Here is a 19,621-nt window from a genome sequence, read left to right as displayed (position 1 = left end):
CTGTTTATAAAACTAAACAATGAAAAATCTAATAAAGTAATATTTTTTTGGAATTATCACGCGTGTCATTGTGGGAAATCAAGCGCGCATATCTGCACGCTATGATTTGGCATGGCGGCTTTTCATGGAGCGAATTCGAGCGTGCGCCACTAGCCAAAGAGTTTATCAAAAACCCGTCGTGTACTTCAGATCTCCTGTTCTTTAGTAAACTGACGATTGTTTGAAGACTCAAGCATTTGTTCAGAAACAGAAATCGTCAGGTAATCGAGGAATGTTCCAATGTAATTGAAAAACAATGCCCGAAACTGGCTGACCTTCGCCGGCTCCGGTCTTGTTGGCAGAAGTCTGGTCTTCGCCGCTTCATTGTGAATGTGCTGTGGTTACTAACAGCATTCAACACCGTCTGCACCAGACTGTGCATGGAAACAGTGCTGCTAGTGCCAGAGCTCTGTGCCAGTCATTCGTGATTTGTCAATGACAATGAACATAATAACTGACATCGTTTTGAAATGAGTTTTAAAGTTCATATAGTACATATTTATTCTTGTTGCATTTAACACAACATGTATTTGCTTCCTACTCGCCTATCCAGACAGGTACGGTACTGGCCTCTGACCCCAGGTTATTTCAGAGAGGGGTCAAGTATTTAAAGGTCATGATTGAGTAGTCTGCTGTGACCTACCTCCATTGGTATCAGGGGTTTAACACTGAGCCCAAAATGTGGCCTGCCCATGGGGGCCAGTGGGGGGCTCAGGCCCAGCAACATTACATGGCCAACGAAGGTGAGTCACACTGAGGTTACTTGGACGAACAGTGTTGGCACACAGTCTGTCTCTTGAGTTAAGCCAGCAGACAATGTACTCTACTTGCTTGTTTAGTTTGATCATTAGCTGGGGGTTTTGCTTGGATGATGTCTGAATCCTGCACTGTCTAGCACTGAAGTAATTGTAGTTAGAATGGTTCATTTGTCCTGACTTCAAAGGATTTGGACCACTTGATTGATCTTAGAATGAACTTGATTAAGGTTTCATGTCCCAGAAAGCATTTGTTGATAACCCAAACTTCTAACCCAAGCTCAAAACTTCCCTGGATTCCTTGAAAAATGAAAGCATTATAGGTCGTATGAAATAGATTTTGGATTTATAAAAAGAACAAATCCAACCCAACCTGAAGATGAGAATGTTTGTCTAGCTTGTCCAGTTCTCACCTCCATATCCGCAGGCACAGACTGGGCTGCCCTTGCCCAAGAGTGGATCCGCCAACGTTTGGCCGTGGATGCTTTAGCCCAAGAAGCCAGGGAACAAGAACAGCTTCCTCCTCCCCTCCCCCAGGAAGTCCTGCCGCCCCTACCAGACCAGCCTCCACCCCCACTACCAGGCAACCACCAGGATATACCTCACCCTCCACTTAAAGATGGCAGAGGTACATGTAGACATGTGGCAGGTGTTTTTATTTTGTTTGTTTCTTTATGTTACTGTGAGTTTTGTTGCAATGTTAACTGTGTAAAAAACTGAAAATAACGTGATACTGACAAGTCAAACACTACAAATGAACTCCTGGATCTTTTTTGACAGATCGTCATGGAGCCAAGCATTGGCATGAAGATGAGATGCATATGCCCCCTCAGCCTGGTGGGTTCTATGACCGCAGCGGGTGGGAGCCAATCAACACGCACCTCCCACCCCCGGGTCACCCAGATTCCCAACTTATGCCCCCTCATCCACCCATGCAGGTGCCTACTCATTTACCCCCACCTCCGCATCACCTACCCCCTCCGCACCCCCCAATGCCTCCACAGCATCGCTCTTCTCCTCATCACCACCTACCACCCCCGCCCCCTGAGGAGAAGCCCCCTGTCCAGACATTCGACTATGGCCATGGAACTCAGGGGAACCATGGCAGCCATGGTAGTCACAGCAATGGCCAGGTGGTTCCGCAGACCTTCGAACACAATCACGGGCTAGGTGTGGTCAGCGTCAAGTCGGAAGCGACTCACTCTGACTCTCCGCATCGGCACTATGAGTATGACAACCAGCATCAGCCTCCAAGGGAGATTGAGCAGATGCAGGAACAGAGTGAGCCGAAGGAGCAACGTTACCATGACTACCATCCTCCTCCGATGCAGCATCATGAAGGGATGTACATGCAAGATGAGGTGAGCAAAATAATTCACCGTGCAGAAGCGCAAAACTGCTGTAAAGTTAGCATTTAACTTGTTTTTTTGTAAACTTTCTGTGATGTGTCTTATTTCTTTATCTTTCCAGCAATCCTACCAACCCAGCCAAGACTTCTATTATCCGCAGCAGCAGCAGTCAGATTGGCACCATACGGGTCCCAATCCAGACCCTCATCAGCCACATCCAGGCATTCTGCCTCATGTTGATCAGATGCTGAGGATGGATCGTCATGGCAACATCATCCAGGACAGACACTCCCACCGGGGCTACCACGGACATTCGGCTGAAGAGCCAGAAGCCTTAAGTGCAGTTGCTGAACTTGGTAAGGGAATTTTGTGTTCTTGAAAACTTTTGGAGCTATTTGAAAAATGAGTAAATCAAATCGATTTGACAGGATTTTAAAGCCGGTCTTAAACGCAAGTTCTGTTGGACACTTTTAGAATACTGAATATCTGTTTGAAGGTAGTCCTCCAATGCAGGCAAGCTTGGTAGTCTAGTTAGAAAAGTGTCTGTGTTTTACTCAGTTATTTGTTTGAGTCCCTCTTGTCATTTGTGATTTTTTTCTCGTTACTGCTCTTATCTTGGCTGTGATACTTGGCCAGTGAAGGAATTCAATTATCAACTTTACAGCAAGAGGATTTTCCTTCTGGTTGCTTGCATTCAGATGCTGTTAAGCGCAAGATGTTACCAGCTTGGATACGGGAGGGTCTGGAATCCATGGAGAGGGAGAAGCAGAAGAAGATAGAGAAGGAACGGCAGGAGAAAGAGAAGAAAGAACGACTGGAGGCCAGGAGGAAGGCTGAGCAAGAGGTGGAGAACGAAATCCGTCTAGCTCAGGGCCTACCGCCAAAGTCCAAATACGATGTGAGTGTACGCGATCATGGAGGCTATCTCATAGAATTGGTTTGGCTCTCTCCAAGTTGTACCATTTCAAGGTGGTTTTGGTTTACCAAAGTGACCACGTGTGCAAACTCTAGAGGGCTGGTTGAGAAGTTAGCATGCTACACCACATTTTCACTGTTGCTGTACATTGCACACTGTTGGTATTGGTCACCACGGTATACCACGTCATGCTTCGTACGGCAGGATGCCAAGGCCATTAACCCTAACCTGTTTTATTTTGCATTTTGTTGATTATAGAAAAGGCAGTGATATATTGGTGTCAATAAAGTGCACTTTGGATAGGTTCATTGCAGTTTAACCCACACCCTTGGGACTCGGGGTTAAAATCAAACAAAAATGCCTTAAATATGTATTCATTTGATTCATTTTGTGGCTCGTGTTTCACTCTGGACAATTTACAGGATAGTGATGAGGAGTCGGAACATTCCTCCAAGAAGTCAGAGATATCTGATGATGATGAGGATGATGCTGCAGACAAGGAGAAGGAAGGATCTTCCTCAGCAAGCAAAGGGGAAGAAGCAGAGCCAGAACCACCAAAGACAGAGGAGGAAGAAAGGGCAGAGATGGTGAGACATGTCACATCTCTTCGCATCGATCTAGAACTGCATGTGTTTTACAGGGGCCTAGTTTGCTGGGCCGACTAGATACTTTGAGCATCAGTTGTTTATCCCAAAATTGATGCACTTACATAATCTGCTCCGAGCTGAAGTGCACCCCCAATTAGCGACAAGAAAGACAGGTGGTTACAAGCGGATTTTTGCACGTGTTCTGCCTGTACGCAAAGACCATACATGCCAGCATAAATGAGTTGCGTGTACTCAGCGTGCTCCGCATCAAATGTGCATATACTTGGCCACCTCATGGAGCGCCTATGCGGTGACTACCAAAAACACATGCCCTCCTTTGTTCCGCTCAGAGCAGATAAGTCAGGTGTGTTGAACTTTTTGAATTGAAATGACACGCTTCATTTATTCACATTTGTCTGTAGATGATGAAGGTGAAACAGATGATGGTGGAAACTCTTCTGAGTGTAACAACAGAAGAGATGAGATCGGTCGCTGAAGAGGTTTATAAAAGAGCCAAAATCAAGGCCAAACAAGGTAGGTACCTGATCTGTAAAATGAAAACAAAAACCAAACTCAACTAGACGAATTCCTCTGGGTTTTGTGTCGTTGCTCATTGTAGAAATGTTCGGTATTTTGCAAGGGTTGAGTTTTTGGCTCATGCTTTGTATTTGATTTGGATTAATAAATTTCATGGTTTGCACATGAAACATTTCTGGTTCTGAAATCATGTTTTGTTGTCATTTAATCACTCATTTCTTTTCCATTTCAAAATGACTGATATGGGAATAGTTGTTGAAAACCTGTTTACAACGAGATAATTCCAGTTCATTTGACAGAAACTACAAAATTGAAATTGGGAATCTTGTAATCTTTACTCCCGTAAATATACATATTTTTGACTGAAATAATTAAGAAACTTGTCTTGTATAGATTGAGAAATTCCAAATAATTATGGAAAATCACGTATCAAATTCATTGCATTATTTTAAATTGTCAACGTTATACTATTGTTTCTGCAGTGACAAATAAAAGTAGAAAATGAAGTCATGGAACTTACAAAACTGAAAAATTTCTGTTCTCTTCTTTGCTATTCTTACAAAAGTTTTTTGAAAACTCTTTAAGTTCAATTTCACTTTAGGCAAACTTATTCTGTGACAAGAATGGCAGGAATGGTGACAGACATACAGTTAATAAAAAAGTGCACTTGCAAATGAGGTTCCAATCAACATAGTTGCAGTGTTAACTTTCTGCAACTCTGCACAAGTTCTCTGATTTTCTAAATGACTAACAAGCTTTTGCAGGTGTTTAAACACTCGGCCACCAACCCTACTCAAGTATGTATCCATTGTATTGATGACGGTGCTGACTTTTGGTAGCCTTTTTGAGAATGTTTTCGAGACCATATCTAACTGCTGTTACCGTACATTGTCATGTGACACACAAAAGCCCAGAGCAAGATCTTGTCAGTGTCCAGCTCCTCTGCACTGGCCTCCATCTCCAGACTAGGTGAGTACCGGTCAGTTTGTGGCTGCATGTGACCTGCCCCCGTTAAACGCCCTCTGATTGAAACACAGCAGGCCAATGGTCGTAACATCCAAAACTGATTTAAAAATCTGTAGCAGTTACAGTCAGCGTATTTTAAAAGTAATGTGTGAATACGTTGCTGTCTTGCCTGTGAAAAACCTGTGTGGATTTGACAGAGGGCGCTGTGGAAAATAAAGGTGTCATGCTCTTTGGGAGTTCAGCTGTTTCATGTGGTTTTCAAAGCGGGGGTAAAAAATTGAAGTAATATTTGAGATATCACTGGCAACTTTTTTGGGGGAAATTAAATTTCAAAAGGTTATTATTGCCAGAGTTCCCTCGTGAATAACCGACACTCCTCCATTTTCTTCAAGTTTTGCATGCATGCTTTTCAAATTACTTGAGTTGATTACAGACATCAAAAGCTTGATGCTTTATTTCTAAACTTGACTTTAACAACAGGGTTGTACATTTTTAATTGCCTTTCAATAACTTCTGGGTTTACAAATGTTAGCTGGAATAGTTGTATGCACAGGTGTATTTGGTGCTTTGCAGTTTATAATTGACTTATCATCTGCTTGCATTACCTCTGTAGGAGGACTAACATCTTACGGCACTGACAGTGAGGACAGTGGCTCTGAGGAGGATGAAGATAAGGATGAGATAGACAGCGACGAAGAACTCCAGATACGCATCCGAGAGAAGACTAGAGCCTGGGCAATGCGTAAGAGAGAAGGTGGGTGGTGCTTGTCTCTGATGTTTTAAAAGTGTGCCTAATCATGCGTCATTGTGTTCAATTTGAGTTCGGTGGACCACCTTGTTGCGTGCTGTTTGACATCAACTACAGAACACTGTGACTCGATTTGTTTCTTATTGCAGAAGAGGAGGAATCGGAAGAAGAGGACACAAACGATGGAGACAGGAAGAGCAGTGTCAAACAAGAGATGGCGTCTCCAGAACAAGAGGATGTCGGACGAGGAAAAGAAAATAAAAGAAGTCCAGATGTCGACTCAAAGCCTTCCGTCACTGCCAAAACCAGTGACAAGGAAACAAAGCGGCGGCAAAGACGAAGCAGCTCGCAAAGCAGCAGCGAGTCTGGCAGTGGTAGTAGCTCAGACAGCAGCGACAGTTCTGAGAGCAGCAGCAGCAGCAGCAGCAGCAGCAATAGTAGCAGCAGTGTTAGTTTGCGCAGTCGCAGCAGGTCGCGTAGCAAAGAACGGCGTAGCCGCAGGAACCGATCACGCAGCAGATCTAAAAGTAGAGAGCAAAAGCGCACAAGATCTCGAGAGCATCGCCACAAGGAACGCTCACCAACCCCAGAAAGAAAGAGGCATAGAAATAGAGAAAAAGAACACCGGCGTAATCGTGATCGTGACAGAAGTAGATCCCGCTCTACAGCTCGAGAGAAATCCCGTCGCCACTCAAGCCGTGAAATAACGAGTAGACGACGAGAATCGCATCGCAGTTCTCATAGAAGTCCCAGCCCTAAATCTAGTAGGAAACACAAAAGCAGCAGAAGCAAAAAGCGCGAGAACTCTGAAGAGGAAATGCGCGATCACGACAGCTCCTCCAGTCAAAGTACCCCCAAATCAAGCTCAAAGCGTAAAAAGCGCAGCAAAACAAGCCGACACGAAAGGAAGGAGAAAAGTGATCACAGCAGGCCACTGTCGTACGAAGACAGCAAGTCCAGAGACTCAGAGAAGCGAAGCCGGGACAAGAAGGAACGGCGAAAACGCTCTAGGTCGCGATCTCCCGAGCACAAATCCTCAAGGAGTCGCAGGGAGAAATCTCGGTCCAGGAGCACAGAGAGGAAATCAGATCGCCGTAAGCGGAGGAAGGAGAGGTCAGAGAGGTCAGAGTCCAGGGAGGGGTCCCTGGAAAAGTCACGTAGGAGCAGCTCCGGTAAGAGGTCTGGTCGAGAGCACAGGGATAGCTCCAGATAAAGGTGGATATGATTTGTCTTCTAGCTCTGTCTGTCTGTCTGTCTGTCTTCTAAACCCCTCATTTTTTCCGAGATGAGGGGTGTTTAAGATTGTGACTATAGAAAGTGATCATTTTGTGATTTAGTCCAGTTAAACTCTGTCGTGATCAAAAGTGAGATCAACCTTTTGAAATAAAAAGAGGACACCTGTAATTTCTAGTGCAAGCCAATTTTGGAATCCTTGTTTCCAGCAATGTCTGATTCACATGTAAGCCTCCGGTTTTTGAGGATTGATCTAATTTTCTTTTCATTTCAGATGATCCAACTCAAGCTGGATCCGATCTTTATCTGGAGGGTGATTTCCTGCAGCCATGGTAATTATGGATCAAATAGTGGCAAATTCAGTTAAGAGCAAAAAAAAAAGTGGCTGCCATCATCTTTGTAGATTGTTGAATCTACTGTATTGGTATTTCCTGATTTATCCTTACTAAAACTCCAGTCGTTCTGGGCTGATTTCTGCTCAGCACAAACATTTACCCATTTTCTGCTTGACTCTCATGTAAAGTTGCTTCCCAAGTTTCCACCTTTTGTGCAGCTTTCTGGATCTACCACTATTGAAAATTGTCACAGTTTCTCTTTGAGCAAGCTAGTTATGGAAGAGGATTGTTTACCAAATGAATCATACTGTTTTGTTTTTGTGGTTTTTTTTTCTGTGGAATTCACGTAACTATCAAGCATTCAAAACGCATTTATTCACTTCCTCCAAGCAAACTTGCACATGTTCGGTAACAGAGAATTTTACAAATATTTGCAACTATGAGGGTAACTTGACCACTGTTGAGTCCCTGGCTGTACCAGTGGGAAAGTAAACAAATGAAGTTGTGTGGTGCAGTGTAAACTTTTTAAGGAGAATACCATTTAGCAAAATACATGTAGTTCAACAGACTGTATTATAAATGATACCTGTAATCAGTTTGGAATAGTTCTCAGTTGTATCTCCCAAGGACATGTGAGTGACAGAATGTTTTATGGCATAACTGTCCAGTCTTTATAGAGCCTGCGTCTTCAGTGCAGATAATGCAATCAGAATTGTAGAAATTGGGGAATGCATATTGCCAAATGTTTCCTTCCTTTAATGACAGGTTTGTTACCTCCACTGGATTTTTTTATATAAAATGTGTAGAAATAGGCTGTGGAACTTTGTTCTTTGTAAATCTGTTTTTGTGATGTCAGTCTTGGCCTTGCCGTCTTGAAGAGTTTGATACTGAAAGGAAAGCCTTTTCAAATTTGGCATGATATGGCTGTGACTTTGGCTTCCAATATTGTCCTGTTATTATCAGTAGTCATAGCCACAGAGAGCAGGTCTTATTGCAAATGATGCCTAAGACTGTGTCTAAGGCCGTGTCGGAAACGGACTTCCAGAGCTACGGCTAGGTCTATTGTCTGCGCGTCTCCACGCATTTCCAATGGAGCGAAGACCTAGACCTAGCTCTAGACGAGAGATTCGGATGCAGCCTGAATCTTGGTGCCTATGGAAAGTTACTGCCGAGTGGCTTATACCATTCCATTGGGCACCTGTTACTGTATTCCAAGGCACAGCCAATTACCAGAGGCATGAGCCACAGGTTCTTGTGAAAATAGACTGGTGCTTTGCAGATATGTCTTGAATCATCTTAATAAGTTGCGCAGTGCACTTTGGAAATTGAAATGATCTTTAAAAAGTTTTGACTATCAAGACGAGACAGTTGTGATCATAAGTTTTAAAACATGGGAGTTGGACTATTACTGATTTTGTAGGGCTGTCAAGTGTGTAGGAAAAGCAAAAGCTTTGTTGCTGAACCCCTCTTGGACTTAATACCATAAATTTTGTGTTCCTGTAGTGAAAGTTTGATTCAGAGTCTCCACAGTTTGGATAGGTGTGACAAAGCGAGAACCAAGGACGTTGTTTGATGCAACTGTATAAGTTCAAGCCTCTGGCCATTACAGGTCAAGATCAGTTTTAGTAGCATCAAGGTTGAAAGAAAATGTGATGTGAAAAACAACATAGTGTACAGGAATTTGAAACGGGTGTTTGAAACTTGATGTTTCAGCATGATGTTGAGATGTATTCTCTGCTTGTGGATGGGGGGAGGAGTTGTTTAAGAAGACTGTAGACAACAAGAACTTGGAGATTTGCGTCTGTAACCCTAACACTCCTCAGTCCTCCAACAGGTGAAGGATTGAGGAGGGTTAGGGTTAAGGACTGTTGGTCTGAAACACCTGTCGTACATATTATGGAGTTCAAGATAAAATGTTATCAAAACTGTAAGCCCGAGAAATGCTTTGGGTGAAGATGCTGTGAAGTAAGCACAAACCTAAACAGACATGTCTTGAAGAAAATGACTTCAGCGAGCCTTCTCAATCATTCATGACCAGGGCCCAATTTTATGGCGCGCTGCTTATCGTGAGCGAAAAATCGATGCTTACAGTAGCAGAAAATTCTGTGCTTGGGGTGAACGTATTTCATGGGTTAGCAAGGAATTTGGGCTTGTGCACACGCGTACATCCTGTAACTAAGGATTCTGAGCTTAAAAGGTTAGCACAGAATTGTTCCCGCTAGCCTGGTTAGCGCAGAATTCTGCGGTAAGCAGTGCCGTGAAATAAGACCTTGTGGGCCATGTAGTGATTGGTTAGAGGTTCTTCAAGAAGCCCTTGTTTGAATCTGGAATCATAACAGCGTTGGTAAATAGACTGCATGTCAGGTTGGTTTGTGCATGTCGGAAAGCGAGCTCAAACCTTGTGCCACTTATTTGTATATTAGATCCCCAACAATGTAATGTGTACAGCTAACAGAAGATAAAATGATGCAAAAGATACCCTGAAGTGTTGTCAATGTTAATAAATTTTTTTAGTTGAAACTTTCAACATGTTTGCATTGTTCATTTCTCTGGTAATTACCCTGATTAGAAATTACTCATTAGAAATTACTCATTAGAAATTACTCATTGGAAATTAGAAGTGGAACAATAGTAAGCAAAACTTTCTTAAGAAATGTGTCCAAGTACACCATTGAAGTGATCAGGATATCAAAATGGGTCAAAGTTAGACACAACATGGATGACATAGATATTGCTTCCTCCACACTGGAGCCATTATATTTATCCAGTGAAAGATAATTGGAGACTTTGAGGCACTTGGTGGTGACAAACATACTGGTCCTTTTTACTAATTCCGAGCATGCGTGTGTTGTGAGGATGTGTGCATAGTTCTGAGCATACATGTATGCCATACCTTAAAAAAGGACTGGTTTGCCTTCTGCCACCGGGTCTAAAGTCTTAGGCTGTGTCTGAAACGGGCTTCCAGAGCTATGGCTTGGTCTATTGTCTATGTGTCTCCACGCATTTCCAATGGAGCGAAGACCTAGACCTAGCTCTAGACGAGATTCAGATGGAGCCTTTTATTGCTGGAACTTAATTTCTGTGGTTCCAAATTGCCATCGTGATATAGGAGATGTCAAAAAACAGGAAAACATTTCTACACCCCCAAAAAAGGGAAAGGCGACAGGTTACTGCGAATGATACACCTGTTAATGACATACCTGTTTCAATTGTATTCAAACATGCAATTTCAAGACCACTTTGTTTCAGTGTAGACCCTTTCCAAAGATATTTTGATATATTTTGGTCAATTCTGAAGTTAAAAGGGGGGATTTTAAAAGTAAACGTGTGTAAACACCTACAAAGATGTTTTCCCCACATTTTTAAAACCTAGCCCTGCAAAATGTTGCCTCATCATCAAGTGGTTTCTCATTGTTTAATCACATAAGGTGTCTTTTTTTTCAGTAAATATTTTGAACTGGTATCTTTTTATTCAATATGGGCAATTCACAATAGTGTGCCTCCAAATGCAAGAGTTTGCAGCGTGTTGACCAATCACAACGTGCGAAATTTGTCGACCTTTTCCAAACGTGCACAGCGTCGACAGATAATGCAAACTCTTGAATTGGAGGCACACTATTGTGAATTGCCTGTATTGAACTGTTTTAAGACAAAAAAAAATTAAAATTTCGTTAGTTTCCATTGTTCCTTGGTTTACTTCGTTTGTAGAGGGCGCCCTATTTGTTTCGTGCCGTTGTTTATCACCCGGCTGTGCTGTTTACATTTTGTATTTTTTCATCGACCGCGCGCTTTGTACTTGAGGCAACTGGTACCTGGTGTCCTTCAACGGTTTTTATGCAGTAAGGGTATATGGTCGACCGACTGTATCGATCGTTTGGCAGAAAAAAACTCTGTTCGGGACGCGTTCTGCCTGTTGATTGTGAGAGACAGACCTGACATTTGGTCAATTAAACCAACTTAAATGGGGGAGAGCTCGTCCTTAATAAAGAGGTTAGTTCAACGTCATTATCTTGCTCCACTTTACAAACACACAATGTACTGGTACGCCTCCTAGTTTTTAGAAAAACTGATTTTCTTTTCGAGAAGCACTGGACATGTATTCATCATGATGCATGAACTTGATCTTGATGAAGCAGGTTGTCTATCTAAATGACAATGCTGAATGCATTCTTTTCGTTTTGTGACGGCTGAATTTTCAAAGAACTCATGCAGTATGTGGATGCAGCTTTTACAGTGTTTGACATGTTTGAAATTCAAACTAGTAACATGCATGTACTTGATGTAGGCCTTGCTTGGCCTACTGCCGGCCTTTGCGGGTTATCATACAATACAGCTAGATTCATGGGAAATGTTTGGAAATACACGTAGGCCTATGCTCCAAAAAGGCAATTGGCCTAGCCTCCACTGCATCACTAGTAATAGGCTAGGCCTATTAAAACTGAAAAGTCTAAATTTGCATTCATTTCAATACAAATGAGTGGTCCCCCACCTCATGATGATAACTAGGCTTATGTAGGCCTAAAGGTTACTAGAACGGAAGTTATGGTAAAATGTATGGGCACCAAAGTCCTATTTGAAATAAATTTAGTTACATATGTGACATTGTGTAATTTAGTTACATAATATTAATAATAAGTTAAATAGGCTACACTTGTGTCTTTTGGTGACTTTTTTGGCCATATTATTAAGTTTAGACAGTTTATAAGTTATAAATTGGGAAATAACATACAGTTTGGAATATCTGTATCTCGTATGCAGTATGGAACTGGAATTGAAGGTGGAAGTGAACCAGAATTTCTCCCAACCCTGGGGGGCTCTTAGCACCCTTCTCCCACCTCTTTGTAATGGTGTAGTTGAGCTGAAAACGATAGTGTGCAAAGTAATTTGTAATAATAACTATCGCATGTTTCAGTTTTCTTCTTTAACCCCAACAGTCCTCAGTCCTCCAACAGGTGAAGGATTGAGGACTGTTAGGATAAATGCAAATTTAATCCAAAATGTACCACAGGTAAGATGCAAAAATAAATCAAGGTACCTGTACATGTACAGATTTTCATTCGTATTTGTCTGGAATTGGGATTGCTGTGAACGTCACCATGTCATTTTGGGGGTTGAATAAATAGTTCAGGCAAAAAGTTGTACCGTGGATTCAAAGTTTTTAAAGTCGATTAAGGTATGTAGATTGTGCAAATTACATTTTTATTCCTCACGCAAGTATCCCTATAGTATTATTTCGGTCAAAATCGACGGGTCAGACAATAATTTCCAAAAATAACATTGGATACATGCATAGCACCACCAATGTTGGGGTCCATGAACCTAGCTACTTTAAACAAAATGAAACAAACAAATGTTAGGCCTAACATGAAACAACTGGAAAAATTAACATTAATTCAAGGAAATCTAGCCCTTACATGTAGGTCCATATAGGCCTAGCCCGGGGCTAGGGCCCTCTAGTACAACCAGACTACTGGGCCCTAGTCTAGTCCAGGTAACTATGACCCTTCAAATTGCAGGGTCCTAGTTACTTGGACTTGCCTAGTCTAATATCAAATAGTTTGCTTGCATCAGTGCAGTACCTTGAATTAAGACAGGTTTTGTAATTGTACATACACAGCAGTTTTTACACGATCTGTTGGTCATGTGCCACAGTTCGCCAGTTGCAACTGGTATTCGGTGACCATGGTGACTGTTCCTTAGACATGCATGAAATGACAGTGAACTGTAAGCCCTGGATACTGGCATCAGCCAATCACCTGTAGAAGATTATTTCAAGCAATGAAAATGAGATTTCTGAAAGGGTAGATTGATAGAGGAATACTGTTGTGCTCAGTGTGCATGGACATTTAACAAGAAGCGTGAGTATGAGCATTTCTTGAAATCAATGTCTATTTATAGATAGGGCTGCAAAAATGAAAGAGAACAACTTTCTGGTACTCAGCTAAACCAAAATAAATAAACCAAACCAAACTAGATGAACTATTTCTTGTTTAGTCTTCATAAAATAAGATTAAGAAATTAGGCTTAATGTAGGAGGATATATAAGATTTAGATTCCACAAGTTTTTAATTTTTTTCTGTGAAGGTTTTTCATGTCTGTGATATTCTACATACACTGTAAGTTGTTCGATAAATAGAAACACTGGTGTTTTTGGTTTGGTCCAATAGGCAGAAATCAAAGTTAAAAATGCAAATTTTCTTTATATATGTTTTTTCTTTCTGTCACAGTGTTAAGCATTTTTGTCACAGCTGGCTGCAAAAAGTCAGCACCTATAATTTTGAGAGGGGTACATGTATGAAAATGAAATAAAAACTGAAACGAAAAAAGGCTAGAGCTGAATTGACTTGAACACAGATTGGATTTCACCGTCAAATACTGTAAGTGTAAACAGATACGATGATGGATCACTGTAGAAAATTGAGTTTTCCCTGCTATTCCCCCCTTGGTCATTTCCATCCATTGTAAATTCATGACTTGAGGGCTACACTGGCCTAGATTCCTAGGCACCATGTTTTTATTCATTAGATATTTTTAGGGGCTTTGTCACAAGGGATGGTCAGACTTTCTCGACGCTCATCTTAAGCTGAAAACATGTTTGTTGTAAAACTGTGCTTGTGATAGCCAAACACCAATATTGAGTTTGCATTTTTATTTTTCATCCCTGTAGACTGGAGCATTTTATTCCAAAGACCCATCCACATTTATCTCAATAGAGCCTCACAAACGGAGCGGTAAGTGATAAATTTGTGTTGCTCATTGGTTCTGTAGTGTACCTGTCAACTGATGATGGGGTTACAGAAACGTACGGGTACATGTATGGGACATAAAAGAATTATTATCCATCACACTGAAATCTTGTTGAGTAAAAAGGTTTTAAGCATCAAATTACGATTGTGTGCCCTTTCAGCACAGTGTCTATTGAACCTCAGCCAGACAAATTTTAAGTTACTGTCGGTCAGTGCTCTGTTTAAATATTTCATTAACTTGATGACCAAGCTCTGTCACACAGCTCTGTCAAACAAAGTTATTGTGTAGTGTTTATAAATCTCTTGCTTGACTGGCCACAGAGTTGACCCCTGGATGAGCCAACTTCCCAGGTACTCTGTATTTCCAGGGCCTCAGATTCTACGTTTGGATTACCTAAAGAAGATTGGAAAATGAATTTTCTGATAGTGCCTAGTGCTTGAAACGATTTGTTACTCTCCACATTGGTACAAGTCTTTCCAAGGCAAGAGCTTTATTTGATAAACATTTATAAATATCTCTTTTATTGTATGCACATATGTTTTATGTACTGTACTTTCAATTTAATTTGAAGGAATAATACTCGTAGTTCATTTAAAATTTATTTGAAGTATCAGACTCAGAATTTGATTGACTTTGTATTTGTAAACTTTAATTTTCAAAAATGTTATTCATTTGACCTTTTCTGAGGAAATCGTACTAAAGTTTAGTTAACAAAAAAATTTTTTAATCTGTGTTTTTTTTATAAAGTTCAACATTGAGTTGTGCTGTATTAAAGAAATACATGTACATGTATTGAAAGCTTAACCCTAACAGTCCTCAGTCCTCCAACAGGTGCAGGATTGAGGCGTGTTAGGGTTAAAAAGTGTTCTACACCAGAGATTACATACAGTTACATATGTGTACATGTAGATCAATATTGTGTTACTTCCATGCACATTAAGAACTTGTTGGGTTTGTGTGCATGCAACAATTTTTGCCCAAGTGGCTAGGAGCAATGTAACCAAATGTGCTACAGAAATCAGCCTCACTCAGATGTGGCAGCATTCGAATTTCAAGAACCCAAGAAACAACGTGTTGCAATATTCATGGCTGAGTACGTGACTGTCAGAGGTCATCTGCCTTTGTCGGGAGGCTGTCCCAGATATTAAAAGCCAAAAAAATTGTTGATTTTCATAGTGGTTTTCCTTCTTGCTCTGATAAAGCTGTCATTTTTTTAAGTATCACTGTCTACGTTGACACCATCTGTCACCACCAGGAACAGATGGTGCTAATAGTTGCTCAGTGCCCATTAGTTTATCCACAAGTAACAGCTGTTTTGCATATTAGCTTTATCATCAATTGCCTTCTTGTGTTTGCAGTGTTATCTGTAAGCAGAACGGTGCAGATTTTTTCAATTAATAAACTCATGAGACATGATGGCTTTGATGAATACAGTGTGTACAATGCTTTTTCCATATTGATAGATTTGCAAAATACGCCAGCTTCAGTAGACAAATTTGAGGTACTGGATTTTTTAAAGCTCTTTTGAAGGTAACTTTGTAGCTTTTAAAGTTCCTCGCGGTAGAATTGCTTGAGGAAGGCAGTTCACAAGTGTTTTCTTATTGTTTTACAGTGAACTTCAGTGATCATGGACAGATGACATGTGCGGGATGTTGACCCGAACCTCTTGACTTGGACATGATTCAGTTTGCTGTGATGAACTGCTGGCCGGAAATGTTTACAAACAAATGAACACAGATGAATTCTTGATGTCCCGTGAAGCATCACCAAAGTATGGTCGAGGATAAAATCCACCTCAGGAAACCCAATCCCGATAGGGCGTCTTCTGGAGACTCCATCCCATCTCACAAATCAGACAGCCTCAAGATGGAGACAAACAACCGTGAGGGGACTCAGGAGGATATCATGCGACGGAGGGAGAGGAACAGACCCCGCATTGAGAGACGCCACACCTCCAAGGAGGAGTCCTCCACCGACTCGGCCTACAATTCCTCAGACGATGAGGAGGCTGACATCACAACTGAGGACCATGCCACGCTGCACTGGTTCTTGGCTTGGGCGGCTTTCCTGGTGGGAGTGATGGTGGCTGCTTTGCTTGGGTTTGCTTTCTGCGCGTACTTAGCCACGACACATGAGAATCGACTGTGGTTCAGCAACATCATGGTAAGTAATTAATTATTTATCAACAACAAACAATTCAAGATAGAATCTTTCCACAGTCACCGAGGACCATTGTTTCAAGTAGGGTATGAAATAATCCCACCCCAGGTTCACACCTATTCAATTTTGGTCAAGGAACTATTATCTTCACTTGCGGCTAGAACTCTTTTGGGCGATGTTTAAACTCTTTTGGGCGATGTTTAGATGTATTTTGGTGTGCTGATACTGGTCCTTTGAAGCTTTGTCACCGTGGTGAGAAATGACTTGTTTTTGTTCATCGGCATCTAGCACTGAGTTCCGCCGATTATTTTCTCACCACTTGTCTTGGCGTCGTCCAAAGCATCCTTTTTTTGAATAATGATCAGATGGCGGCAACTTGCCCAGACTTTGAATTGAAAACATTTTCCCCTGACTTCAGCGCAAGAGAATCAGGTTTCATAAACCTGCAATCTTTCCCAGAAGATGAATCTGGGGGCCTCTTGGTGTTAGCATTCAGCCATACATGTATGTCCCATGTGGCGTTTAGTTTCATTGAGGGTAAGAAACACGAGCATCATCTCAGTGTTACTTCTCAAGCAAAAGGTTAGACAATTCGAGCATAAATCACATCACAGCAACGTCTAGTTTGTAATCAGAATTGGTCAAAGCTTCCATGGTCAAGAGTTGAGTCAAATTTGAGACTGTTCTTCAGGGTCGTTATACAAGGCACTAAGAATTACACTGACTTATTTTCATCACTTCCGCTTTTCTAGCATGTCTCTGTTCTAGCATTTATTTTGTTCTGGGGATTGGAAATTGTGCTCTCTCCAAAATTAACGACTATTGAAGCCCACGTCACCCATGAGACTAATTAAGCTCCCGTTAGTCACTGTCATTTTTATACATGTATGCTTTCCATACATGTTTGTTTGTACAATTTCCATGTGCTGTTGAAGTGGGAAGGTGTCTTTCGGAAAGTACATGTACATGTATTACCTCATTTACATGTATATTAAATATGCATGTCATGTGTATGAGATTTTATACATGTACATGTGGTCTTCATAATCAATTCGGTCATTTTATGTCACAACACTTGTTTGACTGGTCACTTTTCATCTTCATTTCAACCATCTGTTTGCCTTCAAGGTTTGTACATCCTGCACATCACAGTGAAATTAAGTCAATGATAAATTTGTGTTAGAGATATTTTATGATGATGTCTCACCAGTTTTTGTGAAGAGTAATTGAAAATTAAAAAAGTAACAACTTAAAGACAGGATATTGTACGTTAATTCAGTGTTCCTGGACAAAAAAAGCATTTAGAATTTTGTAATTGTGCATGAAAAGAAATCGTCTGTTCAGAGTCATGCCACGTGCATGCGTATAGCGTACAGGTACTTTTAAACTGAAGAAGAAATCATGGTACCGGTCCATTGCTCATTTTGTACTTGATATTAGTTGTGCTTGATTGCAAAGATACTACGGTATTTGTTGCATTGGAGTTAACATGTAAATGGCAGTATTAATACGTCTTGTATTCCTTTGAGGGGAAAATTTCCTATTGGTTACCCTGATGGGAAGCAGGTGTGCTTGTCTGTATTGAGTGTATTGTGCACTCTCTCTACGAATGCAGCTCACACAGCTTGGGACAATTACAAACAGCCAGATCTGATCAATAATTGGAAACCCTCCACACTCTCTCTCTCTCTCTCTCTCTGCTCCCTCGGTCTTCCTGTGGTTTGAGTTTTTACCGTGGGAATTCAAGCGTGATTCTGAATCGGATGATAGTGACTGCGGCCTGAGTACACCTGAGCTGGGGGTGTTTGCATGAGTGAACCCATCAGCCTGACGGCAGAATCTTATTTTGAGTAGATGTCTGTTGCAGGAGTGACTACATGCAGGGATGGGACCTGTGTGTTGTCAAGGGCACTACGATCTAAGATAAAGAATGTGATCGGAGGAGACAATGATCGAGAACGGGCAACAAGAGATTGAAGTGCTTGGAAGCCCAGCAACATCAGGAAAGTAAATCAATATTCTTTCCCCCTGAGCGGGAAAGGCTTTGTGGGTAAACAACAAGGCAGGGGGAAATGGCAAGATTGCCTGGCGTGTTTTTTTCCTGCACACGGCTCCTCCTGTTTTTCATCTTTTAGTTTTTTCTCTCTCTCCTGACTTGGGTGGGGGCTCGCTGATCGGAAACTGATGAGTTGGGAAGAGTGTTAAAGGAAGCACTCGTGCATCACAGGGGTACTCTGTACGTGTGTGAAGTAAGCCGGCTGCCGCAACGAGGAAATTAAAGTGGCTCCATCTACATGTATGTGGGCCAACACCAGAACTGGTTGGAAATTAATCAACATTACTGCCTGGATTATTGGTAAATGGAAGAATATCATTTGGCACTGGCAGAAGGTGCGGAGTTTGCCAGTAGCAGAAACCACCTGGGAGAGCTGAACTGGATCATGGTGTAACTACTTTGCATAGGGAACAAATCAAGGAGCCTACATGCGTAGAGTATTCATTTTGCATCCAGAAAAGCTTGGGAATTCAACAGAATCTGTGGTAGACATGAAACTGTTGCGGGCAACTTCTGCTCAGCTCTGCAGCGTGTGTTAAAGTTAAACTTAATGCCACCTGTTGTGTACTGCTGTAGGCTAATGCAAAGTGCCTCTGTGCTCTCCAGGAAACTTCCCAGACCTACTGAAGCTTTGCAGTAGATGATCTAAGTGAGGTTTGCATATTTGCGCTCTGAGTTACAAATTCAGCATTTTTGAAAAGGTGTGGAAAGGTTTTAATGATTTTGAAATGGATGTGCGTGTCATTTTGTGACCAATACATTTAAATTAATTGGAGTTGGCTGTTTTTCCAACCCAGAGAATATTTTGCTTTTGAGTCAGCAGGAATGAACAAACTGACAAGAGGTTAACTCTGTGGAAAGATTTGAGTTCTTTTCCCTTGCTTTATGGTTCAGGCAACTTGCTTAGAACCACAATGTACGTGTCTTCACAAACATTGCCAGCCCTGTAAATTATGTGATGCCTGTAGGCATATTCCGATTCAATTTGAACCTCCAACCTGCTAAAAGAAGTTGACAAGAAACTCCACTGAACTGCAATTAGACCTTTGCTGAGCAGCTCTACATGAGTGCAGACTTCAACTCCTACTTGCATGTATGTGTGAGGATTTCCAACTTGAACTATTTTGAAATGATGCACCTTGATGCACATGTACCATAGTTAGCACCATCCTAGCCTGAATTCAGTTAACCAC

At 41.5% G+C, this 19,621-nt stretch overlaps 2 protein-coding genes across 3 annotated transcripts in view; both read left to right on the top strand.

The window, feature by feature from the left end:
- Positions 1-90: 90 nt before the first annotated feature.
- LOC110974431 (uncharacterized) lies at positions 91-9,992 on the top strand. 2 transcript variants are annotated; one of them, XM_087146330.1, is made up of 12 exons: positions 91-260; positions 593-782; positions 1,222-1,422; positions 1,575-2,155; positions 2,265-2,499; positions 2,842-3,041; positions 3,482-3,646; positions 4,069-4,180; positions 5,093-5,152; positions 5,763-5,903; positions 6,047-7,112; positions 7,405-9,992. In XM_087146330.1, the coding sequence occupies exons 2-11, from the start codon at positions 719-721 to the stop codon at positions 7,108-7,110; spliced, it is 2,823 nt and encodes a 940-aa protein (XP_087002456.1). In that variant the 5' UTR covers positions 91-260; positions 593-718; the 3' UTR covers positions 7,111-7,112; positions 7,405-9,992. The 2 variants fall into 2 exon arrangements, with proteins under 2 accessions (XP_087002456.1, XP_022081748.2); XM_022226056.2 differs by having other exon boundaries at positions 91-782.
- Positions 9,993-11,326: 1,334 nt separating this feature from the next.
- The window catches only part of dpy19l3 (dpy-19 like C-mannosyltransferase 3), a 40,128-nt gene continuing 31,833 nt past the window's right edge, over positions 11,327-19,621 (top strand). The window contains exons 1-3 of the mRNA XM_087146332.1: positions 11,327-11,455; positions 14,133-14,196; positions 15,825-16,375. Coding sequence (XP_087002458.1) covers positions 15,986-16,375 — 390 coding nt within the window. The 5' untranslated portion in view covers positions 11,327-11,455; positions 14,133-14,196; positions 15,825-15,985. The remainder of the gene's footprint in view (positions 11,456-14,132; positions 14,197-15,824; positions 16,376-19,621) is intronic.

Source organism: Acanthaster planci, linkage group LG15, assembly GCF_054643075.1.
Source record: "Acanthaster planci isolate LZ-2023a linkage group LG15, COTS_SCS, whole genome shotgun sequence".
NCBI lineage: Eukaryota > Metazoa > Echinodermata > Asteroidea > Valvatida > Acanthasteridae > Acanthaster > Acanthaster planci.
Note: the sequence above shows the minus strand (reverse complement) of the source record. Positions and strands in the feature narration are given on the sequence as shown.

Bases quoted from the DNA above. Each gene is read 5' to 3' on its own strand.
- LOC110974431 (XM_087146330.1), top strand. From the start codon at position 719: ATGTGGCCTGCCCATGGGGGCCAGTGGGGGGCTCAGGCCCAGCAACAT. The intron at 3,647-4,068 runs GTGAGACATGTC...ATTTGTCTGTAG, and splicing joins AGGAAGAAAGGGCAGAGATG to ATGATGAAGGTGAAACAGAT. The intron at 5,153-5,762 runs GTGAGTACCGGT...TTACCTCTGTAG, and splicing joins GGCCTCCATCTCCAGACTAG to GAGGACTAACATCTTACGGC.